The 26,110-nt window shown below is 49.1% G+C and overlaps 9 protein-coding genes across 11 annotated transcripts in view; 5 read left to right on the top strand and 4 right to left on the bottom strand.

Annotated features, from left to right (window-relative positions):
* Positions 1 to 45: 45 nt before the first annotated feature.
* LOC120456246 (caspase-8) lies at positions 46 to 2,167 on the top strand. Of its 2 annotated transcripts, XM_039642966.2 has the most exons (5): positions 64 to 342; positions 450 to 1,241; positions 1,307 to 1,678; positions 1,738 to 1,892; positions 1,956 to 2,167. In XM_039642966.2, exons 1-5 carry the CDS (start codon positions 253 to 255, stop codon positions 2,086 to 2,088), a joined length of 1,542 nt encoding a protein of 513 aa, XP_039498900.1. In that variant the 5' UTR covers positions 64 to 252; the 3' UTR covers positions 2,089 to 2,167. The 2 variants fall into 2 exon arrangements, with proteins under 2 accessions (XP_039498901.1, XP_039498900.1); XM_039642967.2 differs by lacking the exons at positions 1,738 to 1,892; positions 1,956 to 2,167 and having other exon boundaries at positions 46 to 342; positions 450 to 1,262; positions 1,324 to 1,460.
* On the bottom strand, positions 2,140 to 6,047 carry LOC120456245 (myb-binding protein 1A). Its single transcript, XM_039642965.2, has 4 exons — positions 5,607 to 6,047; positions 5,172 to 5,543; positions 3,833 to 5,113; positions 2,140 to 3,770 (listed from the first exon to the last, which is right to left on the bottom strand). The coding sequence occupies exons 1-4, from the start codon at positions 5,934 to 5,936 to the stop codon at positions 2,328 to 2,330; spliced, it is 3,426 nt and encodes a 1,141-aa protein (XP_039498899.1). The 5' UTR covers positions 5,937 to 6,047; the 3' UTR covers positions 2,140 to 2,327.
* A 415-nt stretch (positions 6,048 to 6,462) lies between these two features.
* LOC120456250 (60S ribosomal protein L36) lies at positions 6,463 to 7,523 on the top strand. The gene is made up of 3 exons (XM_039642970.1): positions 6,463 to 6,487; positions 6,958 to 7,085; positions 7,157 to 7,523. The coding sequence occupies exons 2-3, from the start codon at positions 6,963 to 6,965 to the stop codon at positions 7,379 to 7,381; spliced, it is 348 nt and encodes a 115-aa protein (XP_039498904.1). The 5' UTR covers positions 6,463 to 6,487; positions 6,958 to 6,962; the 3' UTR covers positions 7,382 to 7,523.
* Positions 7,524 to 7,912: 389 nt separating this feature from the next.
* LOC120456247 (histone H4 transcription factor) lies at positions 7,913 to 10,442 on the bottom strand. The gene is made up of 3 exons (XM_039642968.1): positions 9,619 to 10,442; positions 9,172 to 9,488; positions 7,913 to 9,104 (listed from the first exon to the last, which is right to left on the bottom strand). The coding sequence occupies exons 1-3, from the start codon at positions 10,319 to 10,321 to the stop codon at positions 8,703 to 8,705; spliced, it is 1,422 nt and encodes a 473-aa protein (XP_039498902.1). The 5' UTR covers positions 10,322 to 10,442; the 3' UTR covers positions 7,913 to 8,702.
* A 258-nt stretch (positions 10,443 to 10,700) lies between these two features.
* LOC120456251 (translation machinery-associated protein 7 homolog) lies at positions 10,701 to 11,299 on the top strand. The gene is made up of 2 exons (XM_039642971.1): positions 10,701 to 10,857; positions 10,923 to 11,299. Exon 2 carries the CDS (start codon positions 10,938 to 10,940, stop codon positions 11,130 to 11,132), a length of 195 nt encoding a protein of 64 aa, XP_039498905.1. The 5' UTR covers positions 10,701 to 10,857; positions 10,923 to 10,937; the 3' UTR covers positions 11,133 to 11,299.
* Positions 11,297 to 12,633, bottom strand: LOC120456248 (ribokinase). Its single transcript, XM_039642969.2, has 3 exons — positions 12,325 to 12,633; positions 11,717 to 12,265; positions 11,297 to 11,657 (listed from the first exon to the last, which is right to left on the bottom strand). Exons 1-3 carry the CDS (start codon positions 12,375 to 12,377, stop codon positions 11,345 to 11,347), a joined length of 915 nt encoding a protein of 304 aa, XP_039498903.1. The 5' UTR covers positions 12,378 to 12,633; the 3' UTR covers positions 11,297 to 11,344.
* A 429-nt stretch (positions 12,634 to 13,062) lies between these two features.
* LOC120455754 (vacuolar protein sorting-associated protein 37C) lies at positions 13,063 to 14,695 on the bottom strand. The gene is made up of 4 exons (XM_039642192.2): positions 14,403 to 14,695; positions 14,043 to 14,326; positions 13,830 to 13,981; positions 13,063 to 13,761 (listed from the first exon to the last, which is right to left on the bottom strand). The coding sequence occupies exons 2-4, from the start codon at positions 14,305 to 14,307 to the stop codon at positions 13,567 to 13,569; spliced, it is 612 nt and encodes a 203-aa protein (XP_039498126.1). The 5' UTR covers positions 14,308 to 14,326; positions 14,403 to 14,695; the 3' UTR covers positions 13,063 to 13,566.
* A 329-nt stretch (positions 14,696 to 15,024) lies between these two features.
* Positions 15,025 to 15,544, top strand: LOC120455755. Its single transcript, XM_039642193.2, has one exon. The coding sequence runs from the start codon at positions 15,113 to 15,115 to the stop codon at positions 15,455 to 15,457; it is 345 nt and encodes a 114-aa protein (XP_039498127.1). The 5' UTR covers positions 15,025 to 15,112; the 3' UTR covers positions 15,458 to 15,544.
* Positions 15,545 to 20,384: 4,840 nt separating this feature from the next.
* LOC120455750 (cytospin-A) overlaps positions 20,385 to 26,110 on the top strand; it is a 51,102-nt gene continuing 45,376 nt past the window's right edge. The window contains exons 1-9 of one of the 2 annotated variants that reach the window (XM_039642174.2): positions 20,387 to 21,444; positions 21,506 to 21,646; positions 22,189 to 22,365; positions 22,438 to 23,716; positions 23,784 to 23,935; positions 23,991 to 24,110; positions 24,188 to 24,479; positions 24,544 to 24,818; positions 24,895 to 25,690. In XM_039642174.2, the coding sequence (XP_039498108.1) occupies positions 20,644 to 21,444; positions 21,506 to 21,646; positions 22,189 to 22,365; positions 22,438 to 23,716; positions 23,784 to 23,935; positions 23,991 to 24,110; positions 24,188 to 24,479; positions 24,544 to 24,818; positions 24,895 to 24,984 (3,327 nt within the window). In that variant the 5' untranslated portion in view covers positions 20,387 to 20,643 and the 3' untranslated portion in view covers positions 24,985 to 25,690. Of the gene's footprint in view, positions 21,445 to 21,505; positions 21,647 to 22,188; positions 22,366 to 22,437; positions 23,717 to 23,783; positions 23,936 to 23,990; positions 24,111 to 24,187; positions 24,480 to 24,543; positions 24,819 to 24,894; positions 25,691 to 26,110 lie in introns of those variants that run through there. The other variant, XR_005616763.2, reaches the window with a different exon arrangement.

The following is a 26,110-nucleotide window of genomic DNA, read 5'->3' as shown; positions in this document are numbered from 1 at the left end:
TAACGGATTTATTTGATATTAACACAACTATTTTACTTGTTGCTTAAATCATTAAAGTTATTTAAAGAAATATTCTTTCGCTATTGCAGAGAGCATTTAAATTGTTTTGACAAACCACAAACAATTTAAATCGATATCGAGAGCGGTCTGAGCTGCGGCTGTCATGTAATCGACATCAGCGATAGTTATCGGCGATTCGATTTTCGTTCTTTTTAATGTAAATTCAGACTTTTTTGTACTTTCCCGAACGCCATGGCCGGATCGAATCTGCTGATCCATCTGGAGACCATCGATAAACACGATCTGCTCCATGCGGAACGCGACATGAACTTTGGCCAAAAGGTAAGGCCACCCCCCTGGGATAACTTTTTGAATGTGACTCAAAAGGTTTACTTATCGGTTGGCACTAAGATTGTTATTTAAACTGCTGAATATTTATTTTCTTTCAGGTGGGCCTTTGTTTTCTGCTTTACGGGGACAACCACTCGGATGCCACCTACATTCTGCAGAAACTGTTGGCCATGGCGCGATCGGACTTTCCGCAAAGCGATCTACTGCTAAAGTACGCCAATTCCCGGCCAGAAACATGGAGAAGACATCTCGTGGAGGCTCTGTGCATCATTGGGGCGCGAAAGGTGCTCCGCAGACTGGGCTTCTGTTGGCAGGAGCTTCGAATGCACTACTTGCCGCATATCGCCGGAATCGCGCTGCATGTACATCCCCTGTTGAAGAGCCTCTACAGGATGTGTGAGGAGCTGTCGTTGGCGCAGAGTGGTCGCCTGGTCTTGGATGTTGGCGATAAGGTGGCGCGCCAGCAGGCAGGAGATCCACTTCGCTTCTACGATCCCACGTACCTGGAGATCTTTTTGCTGGACTGGCTGACCAGAAGATGCATACAGTTGGGCGACATAAATGCCACGGGCAGCGATGTCCAGCTGCTGATTGAGCATTTGAAGTTCAACGATTTGGAGGCGCAGGCCAAGTTGCTCATAGAGACCATCCTTAGCAACGCTCCGGAGCCAGATGCGGCTGGGATCGCGGCGATGGCTACGACGGCTACGATCAAGCAAGAGACCGAATCGGACAACCGGCAGTCGTCCAGCTGCTCCACAGCCGCAGCTGCCTCGAACGCATTAGCTATGCGACGAATCAATGCGCTTAGGTTGACCCGGGAGAACGCAGGAATCGCCTTGATCATCAACCAGCAGGAGTTTCACCGGAATGTTAGCAACGATCTTAAGGTTGCATCTCCACAATAATGAGTAACAAACAAACAAACAAAAGTACACCTTTGCGTTCTTCACAGAAATTTCTGTCACCCAGACCCCTGCAGAAACGCAATGGCACGGATGTGGATAAGAAACGACTCAAAGAGGTGTTTTCCCTGATGGGATACAACGTGGAGACCTACGACAATGTGGACCACCTGGACATCGTGCAGCACATTCGGAGTGCGTGCGACAGATCGCTCCTGCGCGATTCCCTAGTGGTCTGCATCCTGAGCCACGGCTTCGAGGAGGCCGTCTACGGGGCGAACAGCATCGCCCTGAAGATTACGGACATCGAGAACGTGCTCTGCAGCTACGAAACGCTGTACAACAAGCCCAAGTTGCTGGTGATACAGGCCTGCCAGGAGAAGCCTGACCAGGACGAGGAGCAAGACCAGCGAGGACTGCCCGTAAGGAGATTCATGGGGGTGAACTAGAAAAGCTATACTTCTACGTGTTCCTCTTCCAGTTCAAGATCGACGTGACCACCCAGTCGCCGGGCCAACACATCAACATGGTGCGGGCCATGTCCACGGTGAATGGATTTCCCGCTCTGCGACACACCCACATGGGCAGCTGGTTCATCCAGAGCCTGTGCGATGCCATCGAATGCCATTCGGCCAGGTAAGTAGCTGCTGAAGCAAGCAAGCTCGGAATCATACTAAGTTGTTTTTTGTGCCGTTTCAGTGAACACATCGCCGACATCCTGACGATTGTCATCAACGAAGTGTCCGAGAAGCGAGGCCAGAACGACGAGTCCATGGTGCCAAACGTGAAGAGCATATTCCGCCAGCACGTCTACTTCCCACCTCGTCTGTGATTGTAGTTTTAAAGCGTGTACTGTGGTAGTTATAGTTATAACACCAAGTGATTAAATTCCTATTACTCGATCTTTTAAATCTTTTGCTATTTATTCAGCGACTTCAATACTAATTTAGTACTTTGCATCAGACGTTTCTAAAGAACAAAAAACTAAAGTTACCTTATATTAAGCAGGATATTCATACATCTTATTTTAGGTTTAGTTGGGCCCTTACTGGGCTGGTTCCTTGCTTTCTTTTATGTGGCCTGCTCCTCATCTTCCACATCCATGGGTTCTGTGGGTTCGGCGGCTGCCTGCTCCTTTTGCTTCGTCGCCTTCTTGGTGGGCTGAAGGTTCTTAGCGACGAGTTGGATCTTTTCGCGCAGCTTCTGCCGCTTCTGGCCTCCTTGGGCGAGGATCTTGAGCAGCAGATTGAGTTCCTTGGAACTACTGGCCTCCGTTTCCAGTTGATTCACATATCGTGCTATCTGCTTCTCAAACTCCTTGGCAGACGAGCTGTTGTCCTTGAAAGCGGACTCGAGTCGGCGGCACTGCTCACTGAGAAGCTTCAATATCTGCGCTCGCCGAAAACTGCGTGTTTTCTTCACGTCCAAATGGGAGGCGAGGACAACGGCCAGCGGAGCAACGCCCTGCCATTGGCCAGACTGAAAGAGGGCTTCGAAACTCGCCAGGGAGAGGCGACTGCGACGCTTGGCTACCCACAGCTCCAGGAACTCGACCAGCAGAGGCCACACGGTGCTATTCTTGGGCTCGCCATCTGCTGATGCCTGGCTGACCAGGTAGGCGAAGCACTTGTCTCGCCAAACAATGATGTCTCCTTTGGCCTGTCGGTTGGTGGGCTGCTTGCCGTTCTCTTGGTCCTCCTCTGAATGCTCCTCGCCAGACGACATCAGCTGCTCAATGGCTTCCAGAATGGGTGCGTTACTCTGCTGCTCGTTGAGTTCAATATTCTTGGCGAGTATCTTCTTGAGCAACTTCAAGCTGGCTTCTCGCAGAGATTGCAGCTTGCTGTCGCCGCTACAGTGGCGGTACACCTGGAAGACGCAATGCAGCACGTCCAGGATTACCGACTGAGTTGGTTTCTTGCTTATGAACAGCTCCAACAAATCCAAGGCGCGAATGCGGAAGTGCAGCAGGTTGGTGTTGTCAATGCGCTCCGATTTGGTCGGACGCTCCTTCTCCTGGGCTTTCCGCGACTTGGGTCGGAACAACTGGAAGGATCGCTCCAGAGCAGCATTCAGGCGTTCCCCCTGCTCCTCGCCAACATCGTTCCAGTCCACGCTGCTGGCGCCATCGTCGTCTGCGTCGCCATCGTTGACCAAAGCCTGGCGAACGCTCTCTCGGATCTGGGCCAAATGGGACTCCTCATCGTCCTCGTCCTCTCCATCTTCGTCTTCATCTTCATCGCCGTCTGAGTCGTCGCTCGAATCTTTCGACGATTCTTCCCCCTCGACTTCCTCGTCGCTCTCCTCCTCCTCCTCGCCCTCGTCCTTCTTGCTCAGGGGATTCCTGTTCATGTTGAGCACTTCGAGGACCTGTTCGAGGTTACCATGCTCGAGGTGGGGAATCAGAGCGGTGGCCACCAGATGAACAAACTCCCGCCAGAAGTGACCTGTTTGCAGGAGTAACTGGAGCAGGGCATCCGTGAGCACATCCTGCCATTGGAGCTCTTCGTTGACCTGGGGAACACCAATTACTTTAGAGCTCAGCACATTGATATCCATTGATGGGCTCCACTTACCTGTTTCTTGCTCTTTTGCAGTGCGTTCTTGCGACAGATAATCAGATCGTCCAGCACGGTGACGGACAGGGGAATCTTCGTGCACAAAGCCAACGACACAAACAGGATGAGAGCCTCGAATGTTTGGCCAACGACATCCGTTTCCTCGCTGGGCTTCGCCAGCAGTTTCTCGACCTGCTTCCATGCCTTCTGCAGCGACTCATCCCTCGGCGAACGCAGCTTGCTCTCTGCATCCGGTTGTCCCAACTCCTTGTTAAGGTAACTCAGTGTCTTCTGCAGCAACTGGCAAAGTCCTGGCAGACCCGGGCACTTGTGCAGCAGGGAACCCAGGAATATCTCCTCGCAACGCGCCGAGCACTGGCGACTGAACGCGCTGGCTTTGGAGGCCTCGCACGGCTTCTTACTGGCATCTACGTGGAAAAGGCCAGCGAGCAGCAAGTAGTTCAGCTGCTTCTGGCGCCATTTGTTTGCCTGGCTGAGCGTTGGGTGGTGCAGTATAACCTGCATCTGGTTGAGGCAGTGCACTCGGCTGACTCTGTCCTCGTCCTCCAACGAGTACAGCTTGTTGTTGTAGAAGTCGTACAGCTTCTGGAGGCTCTCGACGCTCAACTGGCCTATCAGTTGCTGGCAGAAGCGCGGCAAGCAAGTCACCGAGTCCAACTGCAGTGTGTGGTCCAGCAGTTTGAGCAGCAGCTGAAGCTTGCTTTCATCGTTTTGGAACTGCTTTTCGAAACATAGCACCAAGGAGGCCTCGAACTTGAAGCAAATCTCCCTCAGCTTCTTTTGGGACGGCTTCTTGGCCTCAGCTTTGTCCCATTTTACAGCAGAGCATTCCTGCAGCAGAAATTGTACACAGGTAGGTGTAAAAATATCCAGGATGAGCTCTTCGTCCGCTGTCTTAAAGTTGAGGAGTATGTGGCTCAGTACTTGGATCGCACACGCCTTGGCTGCGTTTAGTTTCAGTGGCTGCTTGGAAGCGATGTACTGCTGCCAGGCGGCGAGCATTTCCTTCCCACCATTCACAAGAAAAATAGCCAACCTGGCGTATACGCCATCACTGTGAATGGTGGAGCCGGCGAAGTACAGATCGAAAAGCTGCGTGTACACCGGTTTCTTGGGCCACAAGCTGGCCAGAATGTTCTCCCGTCCCAGCACGGACGAATAGGTCAGGTGCACGGCCAGCAAGACATCGCAGGTGTTGACTTTCAAGCCACTCAGCGGCTTGTTTAGCTCGGGTTGCAGAAGTGGCCACACGTACTCCTCGAAGATCGCAGCGGGCAGCTGGGTGAAATCATACGAAACTGTGGTTAGTTTCTTTTGGGAAAGCTTGAACACCAACCTGTTTGAAGGAGTCCGCTAGGATATCGCCGCACATGGACACCAAGTACTCCCTGCCCTTTAGCTGGGCCGCTAGAATCTGGAAGACCGCCGAAACCAGCTTGGGCTCGGCCTTGGCGAACTGCGGGGTCTGCAGAATGCAAAAGGCTGTAATCAACTGACCGACGGCAGCTAGTGAGTCCTCCTTGCCCCTCTGCTGGCTGCCAACGGCCAGATCGCGCTTCAGAGTGTCCAGAACCTCAAGTGCGTCAATGGCGGGCACGGCGGTTAGGATGCAGTGTATATAACTGGCGGCCAGGCCCACCGCCTTCATGTCATCTGCGCCTGTGGAGCGGATCAGGCGTTTGAGCACGTAGCAGATGGTCGCAGTGCGCTGAGGACGAAGAGTTTCGAGAATTGGTCAACGGAACTGCCCAGATAGCTGGTAGAGACTCACCTGCTCGGCATTTGTGTCGTCGCGCAGCAGCGTTATGAGGGAATTGATCATCTTCTTGGTCAGCTGGCTGCCCTGCAACTTCTTGAAGACCACAAACACGGCTTTGTTGATCTGCGACACCTTCAGGTTGCCGTTGCTTGCGGTGTTCTCCTTTTCCTCGGCCTCCGATGGCTTCGGCTTCTCCTTCTTGGTCTTGGACACCTTGGAAATCTTGGCCGGTGTCTCGGTGTCCGCGTCGGATTTCAGGGATTTCGTCCGCTTGCGCTCCTCCTTGGTCTTTGTCTTGGCGGGTGCACCATTGGTTATGGGTTTGTCCACTTTGCTCTTCATTTCTGTTTCGTTTTTGGGCCTCACTTAATTTACCTTTTAATTTCAGAAATAACGTGCTGTTATTATTTTAGTTGCACGTGCGCACAGCTGAATTATCGATAGCCGGTGGCTGTTATCGGACCATATGGTTCCTCGAAATCGGGAGGCGTTATCTTGTCTATCGAAGAGTTACCTCTAAACATTTGAAATAAAATTTGAAAATGGACCAATTGTTAATTGCTTTTAGTTGTACAAGTTCAGTGATTTCGGTATTATTTTATATGGTTTAAGATATGTTTAAGTTTTGCAATAGTATTAAGCATATTCAATATTTTGCACTTATTATATTTTGTTGTCAGCTTCTGGCTCGTTTTACCACAAAATACGTAATTGTTGCATTTTAAATACCTTTCCCGCAGGTCAAAAGCTTTCGATTGGCAATTCGACAGTCTGGCAACGCCCGCCAATCGCCCAACTATCGATACCAAGGCACGACTATCGCCCACCTCCAGCTGCCACACTGTTTCCTGTCCAACTTTTTTCGCTCTTTCTTTCTTTTAACAGCGACTGAGGTAGAGTGTTATTCCGCGAAAATAAATCCGAATTCTACTCCCAGCGCCTGCGAAGTGCGCTAAATCGCCTGCTGCAGTGCTTGCAATCCAAGTGCGCTTTATCCGCTCCCCACTTTCCCATTATTTTTTTTTTTTTTTTTGAGTGCCCATCTTTCATTTTGCGCCCGCGTGCTCGCGGAAGTCGCCCAGCAAAAAAGATAACTTGTGTGTGTTTCAAGTGTGCGTGCCTCTCGGAGTCTCGGAAGACCAGTGAAGCTGAAGAGGAAGATGGTGATGGTGTCCACCAAAGTTCCCGACGGCGGGGCCCTTGGCATTCCAAGAGCCTCGTGGCGAGGAGCTCGGGAATTCCAGACTTCCAGACGCACGCACAAAAAAGAAATAGCCTGGCGATTTCCACAAGCACTTCCACGCGTCTGTGGAGTCTCAAAGCTGTGCGGAGGTCACTAATAGTCTCTCTCTTGCATCCGCAGTTAAAATGGCAGTACGCTACGAGCTGGCTATTGGCCTGAACAAGGGCCACAAGACCACGAAGATCAGGAATGTGAAGTACACCGGCGACAAGAAGGTGAAGGGTCTGCGTGGATCTCGCTTGAAGAACGTAAGTTTGCACGCCGCGACTTTGTTTACGCGGCTCCTCTGACTCCTCTACTCTACTCATATGCCTTGCAGATCCAAACCCGCCACACCAAGTTCATGCGCGACCTGGTCCGCGAAGTTGTTGGTCACGCTCCTTACGAGAAGCGCACCATGGAGTTGCTGAAGGTGTCCAAGGATAAGAGGGCCCTGAAGTTCCTCAAGCGCCGCCTGGGCACCCACATCCGTGCCAAGAGGAAGCGTGAGGAACTGTCCAACATCCTCACCCAGCTGCGTAAGGCCCAGACCCACGCCAAGTAAACGGACAGAATCTGATCGCATCTGAGCATCGGAAGGGAACCTGGAACGCCGTGTTGTGTTTTTGATTTATTTCCGGTGACGTTACTTGAGAGCGGACCTAAACAGCCCAGAATTAAACAACAAAAAACCTTTAAAAACCCAACCACCACACATGTTTATTTTTTTCGAGTGCAGAGGAAGCTAACCTCACAAATGGCCCAGAAAATGCGTGAAAGATGTTTAAACTTAAGCTGTGAAGTACCTACCCCAAGGGTAGGTTTACTGGGTTTTCCGTACCAGAAACTGCAAGTAAACTTCCAACTAACTTGTCCAGAAGCACTTCTCCAACTAAACCAACCTTCTCTCAAGAAGCATCAAGAAGTAGCATTGTTTGTAGTGGAAAAGTTATCCAGTTGTGTTTGAGGTTGTGCAAGGTTCTTCCATTTCAAAGATTTCACCGTAGAGATCATTTTGCTGACGGTTTACAGTTCACAATACTTCCCTATGTACAAGCTTATCAAATTGAGATGTATACTTCCAAAAGTCGCAAAATCATATGCATTTGTTTGTATATTTTTTCCGAATATAGATAAGTGCGTCAGGAATAGAGACAGCTTTCGAATGAGAAATAGTTATAACTAATAACTTGATGCTACGTTTTGTATTCGCTACATAACTTAAAAAGTAATGTCAATTCACTTATTGCCTACTTACAGACATTTCGCACAAAGAAAACTGTTTGTAGATATGATCGTTAATAGTCAATGCATTCTTCGGCTTTGATACGAATTACTAGCTTCCACTTACAAAAACTAACTAGCCCTTGAAATTCTTTTGTTGTCTTGGAGCTAAGAAAGTATTACGCGTACGACTTTAAATGGTTAAGTTAAATGGAAATGAACTAAAATATATGGCCAGTGAAGAAGTAAACTTTTCGAGCTTACAGGCTATTAAAGTAAGAACCGAATACAAGGGAAATAAACATTGAACATTGCTATATAAATTGCTAAAAAAAACAAAGAGTTGGGTACAGTAAAAATGAGTTCACAAACATAAGGCAAACAGTCGCAAAAGCAATAAAAACAAGTCGAAATGGTCTTATCCTATAAGTTCTGCAGAATTACACCCTTAAACTGCTAGTGTTATTCAATTCCCAGAGTGGCATGACGCCTTGACTTTCCTCCTTCCTTAAGCACTACGATTAGGTTTCTTTTGTGCATTGGGCATTGCGTCCCTGGGTGCTGTCGTCCTGTCGCTTTAGGTTCTACGTAGGTCTAAATGCTTAATGTAAAGGGCACACGAGATCAAAATTGTTGGTTGCCGGTCGACTCCCTGGAATGCCTCACAGTTCCTCCGTTAGGCTGGGCAGCGAGATGACCACTTCGCCCATCAGCTGCGCCTCGTGCGGATCGCTGGAGACGATGATGCGCTCAAACTCGGTGTTCGTGGGATCAACGATCTCGTAGCAGGATCCTGTGCCTGGCTTCAGGTCAATCTCCAGCGAGACGTTCACCTGCGGCGACAGTATTTGCTGGGTCACCTCCAAGCTCTCGATGCGCGTCGTCTCCAGGCGGTAGAACCCGTTCTCGTCCACCCGGTAGGTGAATCTCTTGTGGCCCGAAGGCAGATGGAAGCCGTGTTTCTTGATGAGGTGAGCGGAGAGGGACTTGCCGCTCTTGAAGAAGCGCTCGCAGCAGTGGCAGGCGTACAGAATGGGATTGTTGCCGTGCACCTCCAGGAAGTGCTGCAAGAGAGGCAGAAGGTTTACTCGCTGATGAGCATGCAGCAATGGGGCTCACTAGGTGGCTTACCCTTCGCATCTGCGTGTAGGTGCGCACAGAATAGTGACAGTCGGGATGCTCGCACTGGTGTACCGTCTTCGAGTGGACAATCTGGACGTGCTTGGCTAGATCCGACTCGCGAACGCAGCGTGTGTCGCACTCACTGCACTTGAGCGGCTTGTCCTTGAGGTGGCGGTACCGAATGTGGGTGGTCAGCGAGCTGGCCGAGCTGCAGGTCATGTCGCACATGGTGCACTTGTAGCAGTTAACGTGCCGCACCACGTGGCTCTTAAGCAGCTTCTTGGTGGCGAAGAACTTGAAGCATTGCGCGCACTGGAAGCTATTCGCTGCAACGGATTAAAGGGGGACCAAGGAGTTAGGTAAATCGAGTTATGAAGGCGAATGTAGTGGAATTTTTGCCGGGATGATATAGCGGCAAGGGTTTAAATGTCTTGGAGGGGCAAATCTTGCACTCACTGTTGTTATCCGGCTGGCGTCTCAGGTGATCGAAGAGCGTAGTCTTGGTGCGGAACAGTTCGCCGCAGTGGAAGCAGGCCACCTGCTTCTTGTTGGAGTGGGTGCTGATGTGTTCGATGAGGCGGTACTTGTTGCCCATGTGCTTGTGGCACATGGCCCAGTTGCACATCGTCTTGGGGCGCTCGTCCTCGGGCGTCTTCTGTATATCATACTCGAAGAGGGCGTGCTTTACAATGTGGTCCTGGAACTCCACAATCGAAACAAACTCCCTCTCGCAATCGGTCCAGCCACATCGAAAGTTCTGGCCCAGAGCGGGCAGCTTATCCATGAGGCGGGCCGGAGCAGTGCAGGCGGGGATCTCCGGATGCAGATCGCACTCCAGTTGCCCCTGCAGGAGGAGATTCAAGTAGTAGCCGTGGTAGTACGCATGCCGTTCGAATTCCACGCGGTTCGCGGTGCGGAAATCGCAGGAGTTCCATGTGCACTGATGCTCCTGTGCTGCACTGTGCTCCGAATTCGCACCCCGATTGTCCTGCGCCCGTGCATAGTGCTCCAGGTGCTCGGCAATATGCTCATTTAGGTTCCACTCGCCAGTGCAAATCTCCTGGCAACCGCGCCATCCGCAGGCCAGCCCCAGTTCCGCGGGCTTCTTTCGTTTGCCAGGTGGCTGGAGCGCCGGCATTGATGTCTGGGGCCTAAGCATGGTCTTGCTAGCAGGATTTACACTCGGAAATCCCGGAAATTAGTTCAATTCGAAATTAAAAGTAAATCTGGGGCAAACAACAACTTTATCGGCAAGCTGGGCAAATCGATTTTTCATCGATTATTCGCTTCTGTAATGGTCACTCAAGAAATCGAAGTATTGCGTTCGATGTTCCGTGGTAAATTCCCTTTTTTTAATTATTTGAATATCTAGTTTGGTTTAATATTTGTGCCAAATTCTTTATGTCCATTAATTTTAGAATTAGCGATGGAACTGCTACCGACAGCACCAGCATTTTTTTAAGCTGGCTGGAAAAAATTGCTGTTGAACATGACGTTTAAATGGCTATGAGAAACGATTTAAAGAACCAATATAATGCATTAATGCATGTTTTTGCAAATCTAAAGCTCTCAATAAATCGGAATATTTGGCGCACTTTCCAAGTGCGATAACACGCATAGTCTATCGAAACCAGGCAGCTATCGGTGAAGTTTGCGGTTATCGTGCAGCGGAAATCGGAAAAACGTGTGGAAAAGGTGCGTGACTTTTTGTTGTGGAATTGAACCCGATTTTGACAGATTTTCTGGCTCTTCCCACACAGCATTAGCGAGCAACTATGTCTGGACGCGAGGGCGGTAAAAAGAAGCCTCTGAAGGCGCCGAAGAAGGACACCAAGGACCTGGACGATGACGACATGGCCTTCAAGCAAAAGCAGAAGGAGCAGCAGAAGGCTCTGGAGGCGGCCAAGGCGAACGCTTCCAAGAAGGGCCCTCTTGTCGGCGGCGGCATCAAGAAGTCGGGGAAGAAGTGATACTGCCACGCCTCCATCCGTAATCTGTAATCTGCACCCCGTGACCCACTGGACGCTGAATTGCCAGCCGAAGCACACCCATGTGGACCATGATGGATCGTCTATCCCGCGTAGACCCTAACTCTTTTTATACTTACGATTACCATTAAATAGATCATTGTACGTCAGGACAGAGATTTATTGATCCGACCGATTCTTTCGCGTATTTCCCTCTAAGCCCGTGGGAAGCTGGACTGCGTCCCGGGGAGCTGCACGGATTGCGAGGCCACGGCACAGGCGGCGGCTATGTGGTCCGCCAGTTGCCCATTTGGATGACGGGCCAAGTTGTGGGCCAAGGCCCCAATGAAGGCGTCGCCGGCCCCCGTCGTGTCCACCACCTTCTCGGGCAGCACATCTGGTGCAGCCACATGCTGGCACACGCCCTTGGAATCGGCGGAGCCGAAGACGGCTCCCAGTTTCCCTAGAGTTATGATCACCGTATTGGCACCTGCCTCTATCAGCTTTCCAACCGCATCCTCGGCTTGCCTGGCAGGAGTAGGAACCGATTTAGTTGGGAGTGCCCCTGGCTTACGTATCGCACTTACTCCACGTTCCCAATGTCGCTCATCTGGGTCATTAGGGCCGCCTCGCTCTCGTTCACACAGAAGATGCTGGCCAACTGGAGCAGCTCAGGGGGCGTGTCCGCCATGGCAGGAGCCGCGTTCACAATGGACACGCCCCGGAAGGATTTCAGGGCGGTCAGGGTGGCCTCAATGGGCGTCTCCAGCTGGCAGACCAGAACCTTGGCCTCCCGGAAGAGCACCTCCGCCGCGGAGACGTCGGATGAGCTCAGCTGATTGTTGGCGCCCACCACGATGATAATGTTGTTCTCGCCGCCATCGGACACGGCTATCTGGGCCACGCCCGTCGTCTGGTCCGCCAGCTGCTCGACGTGGTCCACATTGACCCGCTCCTCGCGCAGATGCCGCAAGTAGTCGCTGCCAAAGCTGTCTGCGCCCAATTTGGCCACCAGAGCTGTGCGGGATCCCTGGCGCGCGGCGGCCACACACTGATTGGCGCCCTTGCCGCCGTAGCCAGTCTGGAAGCGGTGCCCGTGAAGCGTTTCTCCGGGTCTCGGCAGCCGGGGTGTGTAGCTTGACGAAGGGCTGTTGTCAGATTCTTCTTGGGATCGAGCCGCTCTGTGGCCACCTACCTTATGAAGTCGATGATGGCCGAGCCAAAGACCAGCACCTCCGTTTGGGCCATGGCTTTGGGGGGCAGTAACCGTGTTCGCAGTCGCAGGCGCTGCAAGTGCACTAGTCTGTTGGGGAATGGAGTGGCGAGTGCTGCGTATCACACGCTTATCACACGAGATTATTACTCGACCTCGGCGGGTGAGGGGCAAGGGCGAGAGCGGGGCAGTCGGCGGAGCACTATCAGCTCTATTGTAGCTGGCCCAGTGCGTTTCTGGCCGAGATCGGAGGCGGCGGTACGGGCGATAAGTCGGCTGAGTTGTAGCTAAGATACCAGAAAATACTAGAAATACCACAATAACGAGATTATTCATATTTCGAATTTAATGCGGAACTTTCGATAATTTTTGCTGACATTTTTGTTTTGAAACTCTTTTAAATGGATTTCAGTTTCATTTGTTTGCTATTTGTTTATTCAAACGAAATTAGGATGCTGATATATTAAAAATTTGAAACTGTTTGAAAAATGGGTACTTCATACATCTGTTATTTCACCGGTTTTTTTTTTTTAATATTACGGTTTTTGCGTATGAAATATACAATTTACCCATAATAACAATAGTGTGAGCTTATGCGACTGTTTTATGCAAATCTAAACCGAAACCATTATAAAAATCCTTCTTTTGAACACCTGAAAGCGAGTGTTCCACACAGCAATCCATTGCAAAAGGGTAATCCCCAAATAGAAAGAGAAGGCATCATCTAAATCATAAAGTTTATTCATATAAATGGTACAAATATATCGATGGGCCGACGATTAAGCCAAAAATAACGACCAGAAACCATAATAGTCTATAGTCTATAGGTAATACATGCGATTTCGGACTGCTTTTCAGAGGAGGAGGTGAGACATAGCACATGGGGTACATGGGATTTTGGGTGTTTGGAGGTACAGATGGAATAACAAGCCACTCTGTCCATGCACACGAGTTTGAGAAACGTACAACTAGCGAGCCTGTTTCGTTACTTCCCTAAGGTTCCCTAAGTTCCCTAAGGTTGCTTTCTGTTCTGGGACGGAGACCAGATCGTCTTGGATCGGATCCCCAGATGCCAGATGCCCAATGTCATGAGCAGCCGGCTTCATATCTGACTTAGCTTTCCTATTTACTAACTTCCTTATTCTCTACTATTGCGACTCGTGGCGGCAGGAGTGTGGGACGAACATTCTAAGGACTGCACGGCCAATGAGTTCCACGGCAATCCTAAATGCCAGCCCGCTCCAGGGCACTCAGCTGGGTGCCCAGGCGCTCCTCCTTGGCCTTGCGCTCGGCACTGATCTTCTTCGAGCTCTGGTAGGTGTTGAGGAACGTCTGCACGTCGATCTTTCCGTTGAGGAAGTGCTCCACATGCCGATCGCAGTCGGCATCGGCGTTGGAAGCAGCGATCTGAAGAAGCTCCTACGGGGGTAAATGGGGGAACGTGAGTAACAGATGGCAATGGCTATTGGCAATTCAGCAGGACTCACCCGTATATGCTGAGGGGCGTATTCCTCCGACTTCTTCAAGTACTTCTTGTTCAGCTGGTCGCATTTCTCGCCCAGAGTCTTTAAAGCTGTGTAATCATCGCTGAGTCGGCGCTTCAGCTCCACCAGATGGCTGCCCTTGCTCTCGTTCTCCTCTGGATTGGAATGCAGAAATGGTTAGAAGAATTTGCCAGCCTTGTGCCGTGACCTACCCACTTGATATGTTCTCCACCTGGTTCATCATGGAGTCTAGCTCCTCGTTCAGGTGCTGCACCACGGACATCTCCTCGATGAAGTCGTCGAAGAACTCGGGATCCCTGTCCAGCTGCTTCAGTTCGTCCAGCGACAAAGTGGACAGGTTGGGCATGTTGCCCGCCTCGCCGCCCTCCGAATCCTTGGCTTCGCTGCTATCTTGGGGATGTCTTTGGGCGAGAGAGTGGGCATGGGTATGACCTTGCGGTGAGTGCTGTGTGGTCGGCATCTTGTGTTTCCAATTCCAACTTTCGAATTCCAATTTAATTGCGTTAGTTCTACTACGAATTTGGATTTGTGTGATGTGTAGGAACATAAATTTACCAGTTTACTGCGCTCCACGAACACCGAGGATCCTCGGGGCGAACTGGAGCACCCTCTGACCTCCACAGGGAGTTGGCGACCCCGGCCGCAAATCGCACAGTATGAAATTTGCGAAATTTCTGCCTGGATTCGCACTTGTTCCTTTGCCGCGCTGCTCACCCAATCTGCGACTGCTGATGATGTCCTGATCTTTCCTGCTTTTCCTTCGGATCGGTAGCACTGGCGTTGTTTGCCCCGATCGAAGTTTCATTATCTTCTGTTCTGGTGTCCACTTCAGTGCTGCCTCCTTGGCTAGTTTGCCGCCAGATTCGCGTACTGTCTGGGCTGTTGGCGGGAATCCGTGTCGCTCGCGCTTTTTTAAGAAGATTTGGCTATAGCTAGTTTTTAAAACTCAATAATAATTAATAACGTGTAAATAAAGCACCATCGCTTCTGTAACAAACAGATCCAATTTGGGGTGGCCACATTTGGGACGCAACTCCGCTCACATGCATCGCCGTTTGGCTTCTATCCGAGTGCGGATTTGAAATTTGTCGTGTAAAATAAGCTCAACTTTATTTCGTTTGCAACTAATTCATTCTTGCACCCTTGGTTCGAATCAGTTGGTCGATTTGAACTATGTGGCAACCCTGGCAGCCAGCTGCTTGTCGCTTGTTTACATTTTGTATCTTTACATAACAAACTCAATAATTGTGGCAAATAAACAATAAATGGCGCTGTTTGAGATGAAATGGCTGCGCCGCTGGGTGAGGCGCAACACGAATCCCATACCGGAGCACCGGGCGGAGCTGTGGAAGCGGCGTCTGAGCATCGGATACGCCGTTCTGGCCTGGCAGGCATTCGGCCTCGTTTGCTACATGGTCTACACCGGGCGCAACGACTGGGCCAAGTTCTACGGCTACAAGACGGAGGAGGAGCTGGCCCTGTCGCCGGCACAGCAGTTCGCCCGACACCTGAAGGTCGAGGGCACCGGCAAGATCATCAGGTTCTCCGGGTTCCACAAGGTGGAGGAGGTGCCGTTCGACACCAGCGAGGTGGAGCGGGTCAAGGAGTAACTGGAGCGCCCACTGGTGCAGTGAACCACAATTTTTTTGTTAGCCAGCGTACGTTTATTACCAATAAAGCTTATAAATAGGACTTAATTGTGTTGTGTTAGAAATAAACTAAATAAAATTGGTGTGTGGGAGACTGCACGAGAGCGACGCCTAGCGGCAGGTTCATCATTTATTGCCCACGACTCTCTTAACTTTTTTGTGAAATTCCGCTTAAAAACTTTATATATAATTAAAATGATTTAAAATTTAAAGTAAGATAGCTTTCATCTTTGGTATTTAGAGACACTATGGCAACGGCCACACTTAGGCAGCGAAAAAGTGAAACTAATCGAAGATCTCCCATCGCCAGCAATAACAACAATAACAAAACGCAACAACAAAAAGCAGCGACGCGACGTTGACCGCGGACAAATCGTATCGTTAAGCGATAACAAGCCACCGCAATAACAAATTCCAAAAGCAAAAGCGTAACATATTGGCAGGCTGCAACGGGACTAATCGCGGCTATAGGCGCTGGTTAACTAACCAAGTAACAACTCCGGTAGTCCGGCAATCGGTGGTGTCCCCGCGAGCGGCTGTGAATCCAATCGGAGATTGGCAATTGTGTGACTTCTATTAATAAAGCAACAAATCAAACAGCAGCATCCTCCTGTGTGGAGTCATGTGTTCCACTGCACACAAAAACAAGTCAAGGAAAGCCATGTAAATGAATATTAATAGCCCGTCATCAAGGGGAGGTCATTGGCTATTTCTTTCGCTCGTCCGCTCCCCCAGTTTCGCCTATAACTGCACTTGCTCTGTCTGCAAAATAACGGGACTCAACAACAAATGGCATTTGCAGATGGCTGCCGCCGCATCGTCTAATTGGAATTTGTGCAATGAAGAAGCGTAAAGAAAACAAAGAAATCTGCAAATAATTGCTAATTAGTTGCATTTCTGCCATTGTTCGAAGGTTTCGCTTGCGAATTTTTAATGTAATTAACGCGCCAGCTGTTTTTTTTCGAGTGTGTTCAGTGTGTGTGTAGCTCGAGCCTTCGATCTATTTTGTTTTTGTTTTTTTGGTGTCCAGAAACAACAAAAAGTCTAAGGTGCAAGTGCGTACAAATAGAGTAGTACACGCGAAAACAACGGATTTGGAACCACGGATATACAGTTAAATAAAGCTAAAAGGAAGGGCCAATCTAGGAGAAGAACCGTTTGATTTCGGCTGCCTCCGCGCCCCCACCTCTGCCTCTCTCTTCAGCACTTCTTCATTTTCTACATTCGCCGCGGGAAGCAGGGTGAGTAGAATAATGAAACAAAAACGCAAAGAAATGTAAAGCATAAAGCAGATCGTTGTTGCTGGTGGTTTTTAATACGATAACCATCAAAAGAGCATTATATCAATTTCGGGAAAGTGAAATTTTGAAACTTCCACTTTCTGCTTCTGCACTAGCAACAAAGACGTAAGCAGCGCAGCAAAACGTAAACCATCAACAAAGCAACTTTAAAACTCCGAGCCACGCATAAATGTTTATATTAGCGAAAACGAAACCATTTTCTAAAAATAATTTATTGTGTCCGCCGTTCGTACAACAACACACAATGTACGTAAGACAAGCGGAGCGAACAAAGGTCGATAAACACGAACAGAAACATACACATAAATATCAAAAAAGAGCCGCCTCTAATTCGAGTGGTAACGGTAAACACGCAGTGCGCCGCGACTGCGCAGTCCGCTGCAGCGGCGAAAAGTGGCTGCAAAACTATTCAAATCGCTATTCCTTGCCCTTAACCCTGCCCTTATCCCCACCCTTACAGACTTCCCCACTAAGTTCCACCTCGAAAGCAAGGGGCACATGGCCATGGGATCCTTTAACCTGTCTTTCCAGGCCCATTAAACTAGCTCGTGTTCTTGGGACACATTTTAAAAGAAAGAGAGAGGTCACCTCGTAAATTGATATCTCTGCTGAAAGATCTGTGTTCTGTCATCTGATCCGCGTAATTTCCTGAATGTGTGGGAAAAGCACCGATATCGTCAACACATTTCTTTGGCGCGCCAAAGCGTAACATTTGTAAACGCGGGTGTCACAGAAATCTTTTCCAATTTCCAAGGCGTTAGAACTCCACCCAATTTGGCTGGAAAATAATTGGGTGCCACCGAAAAAACGAAATCTTACAGATATTTAGCCTTTTAGACGCCAGTGAATGGCCGGGGGGCTTTGAACCGCCCTCATATAGCCCAACTGAAAAACCTTCAGCTTCTTTTATTCATTATCATTTCTTTAATATTTTGGGGGACGGGCGGTAAGCTCTGTTTCGGCCTGGCCTCTTGGTCATAGACCTCTAAGCTACGTACGTACGTACGTAGCTTGCCAGCAATACAAATCATAAAAGAGAAATGGGGTGGGGAAAGAGCGAAGAAACGTGGAAGTGGCAGAAATGCTGAAAGCCGCGAGTGAACCCCTCTCCCACGAACACGCTTTGCAGACACGCTTTGCTGCTTCTTGCGGTTTCTTTAGCAGCTTTGCTGCCTTGTTTTTGATAAGACGCACGCTGAAAAAGAGGCAGCAAAGGAAAAGCTCAGAAGAACGGGTGGAAGACTTATCCAACTGGGCGACACTGAGAGAAAATAAAATCCCTAGCCAATTTCGTCGTTAAACGTTCTGGAGCTCAGCAGCTCATCTACATCATCTAGTATTCGTGAAATATTTATAGTTATTCATTAAATTTAGGATGAATTTATTTCAGTGTACTGGGGAGAATTTCGATGGGCAAGAGTTCATTGAAACCAAATAAGTTATTGCCTAATTATTATTTTCATCGACATTATTCTTAGCCTTGTCCAATAAGGTCAAGTAATTAAGCCTTGTACAAAACTGAGTTAGTATAAGTTTATTATTTTGATAAAATTTGCAATAATAAGTTCAACGATTTGAAAGTGCCAGTACTTCGCGCCCAACCAGTGTTGAACATCGTGTCACGCATGCGCCGTGATCGCAGCGCCCCGGCGTTGAGTGTTATCGGGTATATCGATAGCCGCCGTCGACTAGACACTTGTTGTTGTCGGGAAGCAGCAGAAAACCGAAACGCGCGTCGCTTTGTCGCCAGTTGTTCGCTTATTTGGTGTCGTGCGTGGCTCACCTCGTTTTGCGTAATTTACCTTTATTTTTGTTTTCTGTTTCCCAACGAAATATGTGCTGCAGTTAAGGTTTATAACAAATTAGCAATGAGCAACAAAGTTCTTCGCTCGGTACGTACGTGTACGTGTACGTGTAAAGGTGTGCGTGTATTGTTTGAGCAGCGTATAGGTGTGCGTGTAAAGTTGGCCTTTCGTTTTGTTGGCGTATTGCAGTTTTTTTTTACGAAAGAGAGTGTGAAAAGGGAAAGAAATTCCTTTTACAGCTATCTGGTGTACATAGTTAAACAGCATTGCTAATGTTTGATTGTTGACGCGTTGATTCATTATCCACCTTTCTCTCGCTCTCTCTTTCTGATTTTCATTCAATTACTGTTCCCTTTCTGGCTACTCCATTGTTGTCTCTGCCTCTCGTTGAAGGGCAAGCAGATCTCCGCTCTCCCTCGCTCTCCCAACATCCTGTTTTGCCCCTCACTCCCAGCACCGCAGTTGCATTTTGAGTATTGCACAGTGCCCGAATTTGGGCGCGCATTCAAATTGCTGCTGAAAATAAGAATTCCAAGGCCAAGTCGGATGCGTGCTTGTGTATACTGTCCAATTATCCAACTTATCGCTGTGCAAACATGATAAAGATAAACCCCCGGCCAGGTGATAAGGAAAACTCCCGTGTCCATCAGCAATTAGGCAGAAAATGTGTTTCTCTGAATACATGAATTTAATTTCGTTTTTCGTTCGTGCTCAGCATGATGTCACTCCACTGTTTGCGTTTCAATTTTTAGCCCAAAGTGAAATACACAATTTGTATGTTTCGCGTGGGTCGCTGTCACAAAAAAGAAATCCGAACAAAAATCATTCGAGGCCATAAATGGCAAACCAGCGAAATCTGGAGATCTGTCTGTTTTGCAACACTTCTCTGTTCGGCCCGTTGCAAGTGCAGCTCCGCTGCGGTCAGCTGGCAATGCCATTTGCTCAGTTGCAGTTCATTTTGTTCTCCTGTTGTCTTCTCGCTCCGTTTTCGTGACGCGTCGTGACATGAGTAATCTGGCGTGCATGTGAAAGCACACACGCACACTGCCCCTGCTTCGTGAGAGAGGGGAGAGGTGGGGTGGTCTCTGTGGCCAGTGGGTGAAGAGAAAGAGTCCTCTCTCGCGCGCACAAGCCCAACGCCCACAGCAGAGGTCAAGGATATGGTGATTCGCGCGGATTATCCGCGGGGAATGCGATCCCCGTTCTCGCAAGCCATGTACATTCATATTTACTTATTTAACTTCTCACTTCTGCTGGTGGCTGGTGACTTGGCCCCGTTTGTCCAGAACCAGAAGCGTACGTTTGACTGTCAGTATGTTCAAGTGCGGCTGTCGAATTGTTGACGTTGAAGCAGCGCCCGGGCCCAAATGCAATGTGTCTTTGTGGCTTCCATTCCCATTCCATAACCATTCCGGCACTGAACCCGAGATGTACGCCAAGAATGAGCTGATAGAAGTGGACACAACTTCAGTTTCGACGATAACCGGGTGTGAATGCAAATGCGATTGTGCGTTTGTTTTGATTTCTCTTTTATCTCTCTCTCTCTCTATCTCTCTTAGCCGCTCTCCCAGTGACAATAACAATGCAGTGCGATTGTTCGCCGTTTCAAGCGGGTTGTATTGTTGTATACTTTTGCTGATGTTGCATGCAACACGAGCATCTGTTGCTTGTGAAATCTAATTTCAAGCCCGCTTTTCTCTACTCATCTATTGACTCATTCGTCGCCCGTCTTGCAGTACACGTTCTGAACGAAATAAGTTTATAACAAGAATAATAACAGATATCGTCAAGTGACATTCAACGACAAACGAAAAAAAAAAAAACGAACATTTTAGTGAAATTTGTATAATTACACATTAGGAAACATTAAAAGCACTACGAACGATAAAAGATCAAAGTAATCGAGTTTAACAACAGACTGCAATTAGTATACAAGCCACAATAAAGGCATATGATGGTTGATATTAAATAAGTTGAAAAGCAACAAGTATATTGTTGATGGTTCACGTTTTGCAACGAGCAAGGAACGACTGGCAGCAAGATGATCAAACTGAAATCCTTGTTCCGCAGAGGACAGGGCACCTCCAGCTCCCATTCCTCCAACTCGTCGCACAAGCAGCAGCAGAACTCCTCCAACAACAATCGCCAGAAGTCGCAATCGAGCACTTCATTGAATACCGCCCACGAGCAGCAGCAGCAGCAGCAGCACAGCATCACCGCAGCAACTACAAAGTTTTACGCCCCCCAGGAGACCGGCAGTTACGAAAGGGGCGTGGATGTGGGAGACGAGGGGGCGCTACTCCTGACCAACCAGCAGCAGGAACAGAGGCGCCAACAGCAGCAGCAGCTACAGCAGCAGCAGCAACAACAGCAACAGAAGCCTCAAAGCAACACCTTGCCTCAGAAGAAGTCCAAGCTCAAGGGACAAAAGCAGCCAAAGCAGTTGCCAGTGCAGCAGCCACACCGAAATGCACCTGAGCTACATGATCCACAGCAACCACTGATGACTTCCCTGGCAGCAGTGCCGCAGGCTTCAGCGACTGGGGGCTCCAGCAACAGCAACATCAATAACAACAACGCATTGGCCGCACTCCAAGATGGTGGCGCTGCTGCCGCCGCTGCAGCAGATTTCTACCAGCAACTAGCAGCAGCAGCCACGGCCACTGCAACAGCAACATCGGCAAACGGCAGCAGCACTAGTGCTGATAGTCCGGTCAGCGCTTTTCCCGCAGCAGCAGCTGCCGTTGCTGTTGCCGCTGTGGCAGCCAGCAGCTACCAGCAACAGCAGCAGCAGCAACAGCAACTCCTCAACAACGAACAGCAACAACAGCAACTACTAGAGGTAAGTTAGGTCTCCATTTGCTGCCCAGTTTTCATATATTAATCGAAACTCAACCACACAGGCTAACAACAAAATGCAGGAGCTGCACAAACAGCTGGAGAGATTCAGAAGCGAGCAAATGCAACTGGAGACACGCATCACGGAGCTGTTGCCATACCAAAGCGAGGTGGCCAAGCTGAAGGGCGATCTGGTTAAGATGCAGGTGCGCCAAAGTTCGCCAGGGGGTGTAGATGGTTGGGCCGGCTAACGGGGGGTGCGCACGGCAAGCGAAAACGGGGACGCTGGCTAACCACAAGTTGCTGCTGTGTTGTCACGGCTGATTGATGTTTCTGTTGCCTCTGCCGCGTTGATAAAGTCATCAAGTCATCATATACACTTGCACTAAGGGGGCGGTCTAGAAATTTTAGTTAGAGGAAGTGAGCCATTTCAATTTAATAGCTAAAATAACATAGTTTCAGAGTTAATCTTTATATTTGAATAAGTCCGAAAAGTATTGTTCTTAGTTAGCAATCCTATGAAAAACAAGGTTATAACCGGGTTAAAAAGCGTTAGTAAAGGGTATCCTCAGTTAAGCCGCGCTTCGCCACCCTCATTTATTCGTGAATATTAAATGCGACACATAGCGCTCCTTTAATTGGCTGTAGTAGTCTGCTTTTGCGTCGTAATGCAACAGCAGCCACATCAACGCAGCCCAGCGAGAAACTAAAGAAACAAAACTGATCAGTCTGATACTTGTGCTTACAGAGTCTACAGGAAAAGGCCCAGATGGAAATCGGCAATCTGAAATACGAGAATGAATCTCTGCGCAATCGGCTGCGGGACGTAGTAAACTCACCGCTGTCGGATGCGGAGAAGCACCAGATCATTCAAGACTCGCAGCGGCTGCACAGTTCAGCGCCCGCTTCAATAGCCCTGCCCAGTGTAAGTATTTGCAGGCGATTTCTAGTGATGCAACAGCCCCTAACATTATCCCCATATTGTTCCTATATCCAGACACTCGATGCGCATGATGGCACACCCTGCCTCACTCCTGATTGGGATAAACAGTCATCCTCCAGCGAGATCTCTGTAGCCTGCCTGCAAGACAAGATCATTCAAATGGAGGAGACACACTACTCTACCAACGAGGAGCTACAGGCTACATTGCAGGAGCTGGCCGACTTGCAAACCCAGCTGACGGATACGCAGACCGAGAACGAGCGTCTCGCCGAGGAGAAGGACGTGCTCTTCCAGTCGCTATGCCGACAGACAGAGAAGCTAAATGAATCGCGTACTCAGATCAGCACGCTGCAAGAGCTGCTACTTCGGGACACCAAGCAGCCTGCACCTGAAGTAAGTGCTTCGGAGAGGGAGCAGAAGCTTTTGGATCTGATCAAGACATCACAGGAGGAGCGCGAGGCAGTTTTGCTCAAGCAGGAGGAACTGGGATCTGAGCTGGCGGAAGTGAAACAGGCCCGGGAAGCTGGCCAACAGGAGCTGCAGCGCCAGAGGGAACGTATTGCCCTGTTAGATTCTCAGTTGGATGCGGCAAACGCGGAGCGGCGGCAAGGAGAGGCTCAGTTTTCGCAGGCCATGGAAGAGATATCGCAGAGAGCCATCGAAATCAGTCGATTAAGCACTCTTCTGGAGAATGCGCGATCAAAGATCGAGGAGCTAGAGGCGGATTTGTCCAGAGGAGACAAGACAGACCTGAGCGATGTGCTGGATGTGGCCAGAAAGGAGAAGGATGCGCTAGAAGAACGTGTGGCTGAATTACAGGATCAGTGCTCTCGCAGCCAAGCTGAGCTGAGAAGACTGCGTGACCAGCTATCCGGTTTAACTGAGGAATGCAAAGTGGTCAAGAATAACGCCAAGTGTGCGGTCTCTCACCTGGAATACCGCTTGGAGCAGCTCCAACGTGACAAGGACAAAATAGCTGGCGAATGGCAGGCACTGGAGGAACGCGTGGCCGAACTGCAGGTTCAGTGCAAATGCCATCAGGAAGACAAAGCCCAGTTGCAATCCCTGCTAGCTGAAACTCAGCGCCATCTGGGCGATGTTCAACTGAAGCTGGGTGAGGCAGAGTGTAGACTCGACCAGGAGACACAGCTGCGGCGCAAGGAGGCCGAGGAGTGGCAGCAGTTCCAGGCCGACCTTCTCATGACTGTGCGAGTGGCCAACGACTTTAAGACTGAGGCGCTCAGCGCCCGGGAGCAGCTAGTTCTCGACAACAAGACGCAGAAAGAAAAGATCAGACTGTTGGAGCAGCAGCTTGAAAAACTTACCAAACAGCGTAAGCCCAGTTGCCCTCTGTTTATGCGGTGCACCGGTAATGTTAATCTCTTTCCTTACCCTTACAGAACTGCAGCAGTCGGAGACTCCGCAGTCGGTGCTATCCACAGTCCAGCGTGAGATGGAGATGGCCACGCGACGCAGCAAGCTTAGCTTCAGCCGACAGGACTCGCGGCTCTCCGTCAAAACGCTCATTGAGAGTATTGAGAATAACAAATCGGTAAGAGCTGTGAAATATTATTCTTCCGTAGACTGAAACTCCTTTGGTCCCACAGCAGGGCAAAGCCGACGAGGCGGAATCACACTATAGCTCGACGTCCAGCCTAAACAGCGGAACTCCTGACCTGGGGACTACGCCCATTATCTTTCCTCCCTCCAGTGACTGGCACGAAAGCGTGAGTATTCAATCAAAAGCAAATTTGAGTGCGGTTATTGTGTACTAATTTAGTTCTTTACCTTTATTTCTCCACAGCTTCGGTTGCCTGTGCTGCAGAGCAGCAACTTGCACGTAAACGTGGGCAATCAAGCCGGTGCCGGACAGGGAAGCAATCTTTCATCTGGCAGCGGAGGAGATTCAGCTAGCACTACCAAAGCCACTTTGCCGTTGCGCGATCAACAACAGCAGCAACAGCTTGCGATAACAACTTCCCAAAGCCAGATGCAGAACGTCTCCCAACCTTCTACGCCGGCCACGCCCAGCAGCGCCGGCAGCAGCAGTAGCGGCGGGCTGCCATTTGGCAACGTCTCAAAGTCATTTATCAGCGGTATGCACTTTTAATCAGCTAAATGTATGCGTGATCTTATAGTTTACTTTTTCGTGTTCCTCAGGCGAACGCAAGGACCCGCTAAACATGCTGGCCAAGAACGGTGGTTCAAAGCGCAACGCCCTGTTGAAGTGGTGCCAGAACAAAACAGTTGGTTACCGCAACATTGACATCACCAACTTCAGCTCGTCGTGGAACGATGGGTTGGCCTTCTGTGCTATCTTACACTCGTATTTGCCGGATCGCATTCCGTACGATCAACTGTCTCCTGCCAACAAGCGGCGCAACTTTTCGCTGGCATTTGCGGCTGCCGAATCCGTGGGCATTGGCACAACACTGGTGAGTTTCCACGGCCAACTTAAGCTTTTGTTCCTATTCTATTGTTCTTATTCTTATCTGAAAATCTCGCTACCAGAACATCAATGATATGTGTCAGATCGAACGACCGGACTGGATGCAGGTGATGTCCTATGTGACGGCAGTCTACAAATACTTTGAGACCTAGAGGAGGGAACTTAAGGACCATCTACTGCCCTCCACTTGAGCTCTTTAGTGCAGTAGTCGTAGGGTTTTCTTTGCTTTCAATATATATGTTTGTTCTTCCGCATACATATTCTTTGGTGTTGTGTATATTCAGTTCACGATGGAGAGCGATCTAATGATTTCACCAATTCCTCTAGCATTTACTCTTTTTTTTCTGTAAAGCTCCTTATGTTTTAGTGCGTCTGATTCCATATTCTTGCCCATGTACAATGGTCGTCCGCGCAGTGTCCCAATTTGGACATTGCAACTTTTAAATACATACCTTTGTTTTTGGGTTTTGTAGACAAACCCTAGTATTAAGTTTAAGCATAAAGTTACCTTTTTTTTTTGAAGCTTCGAAGTGTGTTGGACCGATCCTACCAAGGACAACGATGACTATCCCAGCCTGTTTCCACTGTACATGGGTGTTAATATAGCTATTTTTATTGCGTGGTACAGAGTTTATTTTAATGCGTAAATCGACGATTGAGGATGATTAGCTTGACGACGAAACATTACTATACAGATATTAAGGAGATGGACTAGCTTTAGCGTATATATAATTATTTATTTCAACTAATTGAGAACACTAATTTAAACATAAACATAAACAAAATGTATTTTTAAACTATTAATTCTACGATCTATCATAAAGAACAATATGCTGCGAAAGGCAGTAAGTCAAGTAATCCCCGATTGTTGTTGTTTTCTTTAACTTTAATGCCTTTATTAAACTTGGATAAGCTGCGGGGAGCAAATTAAAATTGCTATAAAATTTTACTGCGTTCGAAATTTGCATTTTTGGTAATCAAAAATTTGTTGAGCCGTCGCTTATTAAAATAAATCAATCTTGGCAGGCGGACAAAAAGTAAAACTTGAGCCCCTGGAAAATTGGAGTGGGGAAGGGGAAGGGGAGGGGGAGTCGGAGTCGTGTAAGGCGTGGTGGAAAAGCTTTCAAAATGGCGCTCCTTCAGCGGCGAATTTCCCTCGAGAGGGAAATTTCCCTTGGAGCAGGAAAGAGATGGCTTCTGTACGCTGGTTCAATCACTTTGTGGGCGGGATTGGGATTCCGGATGTGGTTGGTCGGATTTCGGGGGATGATGGGCGGC

This window comes from Drosophila santomea, chromosome X (assembly GCF_016746245.2).
Source record: "Drosophila santomea strain STO CAGO 1482 chromosome X, Prin_Dsan_1.1, whole genome shotgun sequence".
Taxonomy (NCBI): Eukaryota; Metazoa; Arthropoda; class Insecta; order Diptera; family Drosophilidae; genus Drosophila; species Drosophila santomea.
Note: the sequence above shows the minus strand (reverse complement) of the source record. Positions and strands in the feature narration are given on the sequence as shown.